The sequence below is a fragment of the Coffea arabica genome, chromosome 1e (assembly GCF_036785885.1).
Source record: "Coffea arabica cultivar ET-39 chromosome 1e, Coffea Arabica ET-39 HiFi, whole genome shotgun sequence".
In the NCBI taxonomy this organism is placed as follows: domain Eukaryota; kingdom Viridiplantae; phylum Streptophyta; class Magnoliopsida; order Gentianales; family Rubiaceae; genus Coffea; species Coffea arabica.
The window spans coordinates 41,662,429-41,667,929 of NC_092311.1; the positions used below are offsets into that span (position 1 = coordinate 41,662,429).

A 5,501-nucleotide genomic window follows, 5' to 3' on the forward strand; every position below is an offset into this window, starting at 1 on the left:
ATTTGTTTACTAACAAAAAAAAACATTTGAATTAATTAAATGACACTGAAATTTTTAGGTAAAACTTACTCCAAGAAATAAGTGATGAATTATTTACTTATCACTTAATATGATATACATTTAAATATATTAGAATTAGTGGTTAACAAAATAACTTCAGATTCTATTTTTTATCAGATGCATTCGTAATCGAGGGAGAAAGGATGAGTTGAATGTTTAGGAGGGGAGTGTAAGTAAAAGGTCCCAGTTTAAGATATCCTACTTACATTAAAAAGAAAAAAAAAACCCATAATTTGTTCTTTCTATATATAAAGAGAGAGGTAGAGATTTGAGGTTAACACTTTTTTGTCACTTTATATACTTTGCCCTTATAAAAATAACTTACTAGCAAAATATTAACTTTGCCTATAAATATTGGAATTATCAAAATAATCATTATTTAATGGGAAAAAAAAAGGTTAAAATGCCACAATTTGTTCAAGTTTCATGCAAAATTAATTCATAAAAAAGTATTCTCCTCGATTCAATTGCACACACATGACATGACACATTGCATGTGCCTTTTAGCACTAGTTCAAAGCAACATTATGCGACCGGTAACTAATTGATCAATCCTTTTCTATTGCGTCTTTTTTTCTCCTGACTTGTAAATAGGGGAAGTTATCCGATTAGCCGACAACAACTCCTGTAGTTGCAATTTCCGTCCAAATTAGCAATCCAAATTCCTACTTCTACCGTCAACAACTCCGCAGATTTTCATCAGCCATTAATACGATTACTTTTCCAATTAGCCTATTATTTACTGGCTGACTCATGGTTACATCTGTATGCTGTAGATGCCATTTGTTTGTATTCGATAAAATCTTTTGACTTTCTCTTATTCGCTGACTCATACTTGACTCAGTATCTCGGATTTTGCGTGACAAGATAGTATTTTATCCGAATGGAATCAGCCACCTAACAAATTTATTAATTGATCAAAAATCAACAAAAAATACTCCTAATCATATCTCCAGCTTCTTCTCAGTTAGATTAGATAGATGTAATTGGATTAAGATTTTATGACGGTTATTTATCCATATCAATAAAAACTTGTCTAATTATCTCCTTATTATTATTATTCTTCTAGAAGCAGACCTTCTTTCGTGCGAGCTGGCAAACTCTCTTTCACACCCAGCTTACCCATGAACGTTGGAAGTTACCTTTTTTTTTTTTTTTTGTGGCTAATCTTCATATTATTCCACTCTATAAATAACATGCTGCCTCAACTCATTGCTTCGCTCTATAAATAAGATACCTCAACTCAGTTGCTACTACTACGTCTTACGTTGTTGGTGATAGTTTGTTTTCATTGAGAGACTAAGTATTCGCTTCCTCATTGAGAGACTCGGGATTTGTTCATTGCAATGGCGCAGACACAAGAAGCAAGCAAGACTGCTGGGAAGCCCATCCGTTGCAGAGGTAAATCTGCAGCGACGACTAGCATATTCGTAGTGTAATATATTACTTAGCTGTTGAGTTGCAAAAGTATGATGGATTGTCATTGTTTAGTTATTATATGTTTTGTCATAAATGTTATTGTTCTTCCATTCCCTGGAAATTTCTTCCCTCTTTTTCACAGCCAGGAGGCTAGGACTATGTTTAAACTCTGTGTGTGTGTGTGTGTGTCTTTCTCTCTCTCTCTCAATATCAGAATCAATGGTTGGTTGGTTGGTTGGTTGATATACATTCATGGGCCTGTTTAATTTTTTGAACCATGATTTTAAGTTTCTTTAATAGCCCTTCTGCCATGGAGTACTACCTAGTTTGTATGAATTAATTTTTCTCCAACTCAAGTAACACATTCTTGTGCATGTGTAAATCTATTGGTATTCCTTTCTCAATTCAGCCTTTTTCATTACTTCATTCTTTTTATCAGTCAGCCTCTCCAAAATCCCGAAGTTTGTTTTCTGTGATTTGATACAAGCGTCATTGTGTGTATTCACTGTGTATGTTCTCAAACGAATGGTTTTTCTTCAGAAACGTTGAATTTCGATCTTTTCTTGGCTCCTTAAATTGTATAAGGTCGTTCCTGTCAACTTTTTTGGTACATGATCTCTGTTACACAGATTCGTAAGTTTCTCTGTTAAATAATAGATCCTATGCTTGCCATCACGGGATTCCCTTGTGTGTATACTTGTTTCAACAAACAGATGTCGATTTAGTTGTTTCATGAATCTGCTAGAAGATGTGTATTTACTTTGTTTGTTGGATGCAGCTGCTGTTGCCAGGAAAGCAGGGGAGCCATTAGAGATAGAGGAAATTACAGTTGCCCCTCCAAAAGCCCGTGAGCTTCGCGTTCGAGTCTTGTGCTCCGCCCTCTGCTTCAGTGACATCCATTTCTGGAGGCTCAAAGTATGAATCTCTTGTCCTTTAATCACACACGGATCAGCATCACACTGCACATGAATCTATACTCAGCTCATATTCTGACATATTTTCTTGTTCTGTTTGAAGGAACCTCATGGGTATTATCCAAGAATTTTTGGTCATGAAACTGTTGGGTGAGTTTTTTCATCCATGCTAAGTACTAACAAGGTCATGACTTTGCTCAAAGCATTTTAGTCGATTTCTGATCATGTTTGATTTTGTTTAATGTAGGGTTGTCGAGAGCGTTGGAGAGGGAATCGAGGATGTAAAGGTGGGAGACACTGTCATCCCGTCATTCTTGGCTTACTGCGGAGAATGTCCTGATTGCACATCCATCAAAAGCAACCAATGCTCCAAATTGAGATTCGAATTGTCTCCTTATATTAGAGATGGGACTAGCCGGTTTTCTGATACCAAAGGAGAGACAATTTACCACTTTGGCTACACATCAGGTTTTAGTGAGTATACTGTGGTTGACATCACTCACGTTACAAAAGTAGATCCTGCAATTCCACCGAGTAAAGCATGCCTGCTTGGCTGTGGAGTATCGACTGGTAATGCCATTCGCTTCGATTCTTCCTGGCACAATTTGATTCATTTTGAACTTGTTACTAGGACCTATTTACATTTTCGATCACAGATCTGAAGAATATAGCTTACTGGTACATTTTTTCTATTGAATCTACTGCTAGAGCCATGACTTACCATCTTGAAAACCTGAACTCTTCTTCCAGGTGTAGGTGCTGCGTGGAAAACAGCCGATATTGAAGCAGGTACAACTGTAGCTATTTTTGGACTGGGAGTTATTGGATTAGCGGTAAGATCTTGCAGCATTCCTATAAGTATCAAAGTTTCTTCATTCTTGCTGCATTAGATCTGCTATAGTAGACCAACAAAAAGTATTGATTGAGGATTGGAAAATTTAGGTTGCTGAAGGAGCAAGACTTCGTGGAGCTAAGACAATTATCGGTGTGGATTTGAACCCTGATAAGGTTGAAATAGGTAAATACTATTACATACTATTTGAGAAGTCTTCAGTGTTTAGTTTATTCATCATAGTCTGGGAGTCTGAGTTGAAGTTACAATCCCCCATATTTGATTTTCTTCAGGTAAAAAGTTTGGCGTCACTCATTTTATCAACCCAAAGGAACTTGGGGGAAAACTTGCTAGCGAGGTATACATCTGCTGATATTGTTCCCGCAATCTCCAATGTATTTTTACTATATGGTATCAGCAACGACAGGGCTACTGCTTTTGTAAAACAGAGATTATTATGTATTGCAACTATGCTTTTTCACTACAGCCCAATATTCACAATTGGTTTGTTGATGCCAACTGCTTGCTCTTTTTCTGTACAAATTAGGTGATTCTTGGGATGACTGACGGGCTTGGTGCTGATTACTGCTTTGAATGCGTCGGCTTACCATCCCTATCACAAGAAGCATTTGCTTGCTGCAGAAAGGTTCGTCTCTTGAATTTTGCACATCTTGATCTGTCCTATAGCATTTGAAAACAATATGGAAAGAAAAGAGAACTTGCTGTTTTGCAGCTACTAAAAATATGAGATTTTCTGTACAATCTTTAACTTCAGGGATGGGGCAAGACCGTTATATTAGGAGTGGACAAGCCAGATTCAAAGTTTATCCTCAACTCCCTAGTGAATAATCATAGTGGGAAGACCATCACAGGAGTCCAATATGGTGGTCTCAAGCCTAATATTGATATTGCCATTCTTGGAAAGCGTTATTTGGACAAGGTACTAATCATTTTCTAGGCTTTATCTTCCTAAGCATATTAACTTTACAAATTCAAAAAAATGACATCTGTTCCTGATTGCTTAAATCTTGAACACCAATGCAGGAGCTTCAGCTGGACTTGTTTGTCACGCACCAGATCAAGCTTGAAGACATCAACAAGGCTTTCAAGTTACTTATTGAGGGAAAGTGCCTCCGGACTGTGATTTGGTTGGATCGGGAGAGGGCAAGTGCCGATGGTGTGACCTTTGATGAAATATAGATAGCTAGATTCACAAGTATTAGGCTTTGTTCTTTCGTATTTTCCCTTGAGGAATATGTTAAATGGTCTCATCTAATTGAGAACCATAGTTCTGAATTTGCTCAACGTTTGTTACAGAAGCAGCTTAAGTTATGGTCTTAAATTACAAGTCCTATGCACCTTCTTTTGTTTTCTTTGATGAGGTTCTCTTTCAATTTGTTCTGCCGTGGATATTGATTCTTGAATTATTGGGATATGGGCTTGCAATATGAGGACTCTCGTTCAACCATCTGTACAAGATTAATGTTTCTAGGCATCGTTCCTGTATTGCATATTACCTAGAGGTATCAATCACAGTCCATTTGTATTGACTTATTCGAACCAAGTGAGCAAGCCAACAAGGGACGTAAATAAGTGGACTTAAGACACAAGGGACTTGGATATGCAATTTCCTTTGGAATGTGTTTAAATGGGTAACTCAATTATAGACCCTTTTAATTGATGGATGATGGGTTGACTTGTTTTATTCGTTTACATTGATATAAAAATAATTACAATTTTTGGTAGATTTTTAAAAAATAAACTTGAATTTCTAATCTAATAACAATAGAATATGTTGTTATTTCTATTTCAAGTGAATCATAAATAGATAATATCCATATCCATTTAGTAAATAGGTATAAATAGATTGTTGAAACTCACTCGAATCACCTATTTTAATATCTCTATTATTACATACGGACTATACTTGGCCAAAAATAGAGGAAAAGAATGAGAATTGGTAGAACTCTGCCCAAGATTCAGAAGAAGAAAAATACCGCAAATCAAGTTTCAGTTCTCTTTCATCTCAAGTCTAGAAAATGAAACCCTAGCGTGCGCGCACATATATAAGGCGTGGCTTTTGTTTTTTTGCCCATTTCTTAAGCAAAATAGTCTCATAAGAAACTAAGGGTGGATTTGATAAAACTGAAATCTAAAAATTGTTTGATAAAACTGAAATCTAAAAATTGAAGTCTGAAATCTGAAGTTTGAATCAATTAAATTATTAAATTATTAAGTATTAAATCTAATACATTTCAGTATATATCACATTCAAT

General features: G+C 35.9%; 1 protein-coding gene across 1 annotated transcript; it reads left to right on the forward strand.

Moving 5' to 3' along the window:
- Positions 1-1,224: 1,224 nt before the first annotated feature.
- Positions 1,225-4,598, forward strand: LOC113703905 (alcohol dehydrogenase-like 7). The gene is made up of 10 exons (XM_027225420.2): positions 1,225-1,461; positions 2,258-2,394; positions 2,497-2,543; positions 2,641-2,963; positions 3,144-3,226; positions 3,336-3,411; positions 3,519-3,583; positions 3,773-3,871; positions 4,001-4,165; positions 4,270-4,598. Exons 1-10 carry the CDS (start codon positions 1,407-1,409, stop codon positions 4,423-4,425), a joined length of 1,206 nt encoding a protein of 401 aa, XP_027081221.1. The 5' UTR covers positions 1,225-1,406; the 3' UTR covers positions 4,426-4,598.
- The last annotated feature ends 903 nt before the right edge of the window (positions 4,599-5,501 follow it).

What these genes read in the sequence shown, in the direction of transcription:
- LOC113703905 (XM_027225420.2), top strand. Translation starts at nt 1,407, where the DNA reads ATGGCGCAGACACAAGAAGCAAGCAAGACTGCTGGGAAGCCCATCCGT. An exon ending in GAAGCCCATCCGTTGCAGAG is followed by an intron (nt 1,462 to 2,257) that starts GTAAATCTGCAG and finishes TGTTGGATGCAG; the next exon opens with CTGCTGTTGCCAGGAAAGCA. An exon ending in TTTGGTCATGAAACTGTTGG is followed by an intron (nt 2,544 to 2,640) that starts GTGAGTTTTTTC and finishes TGTTTAATGTAG; the next exon opens with GGTTGTCGAGAGCGTTGGAG.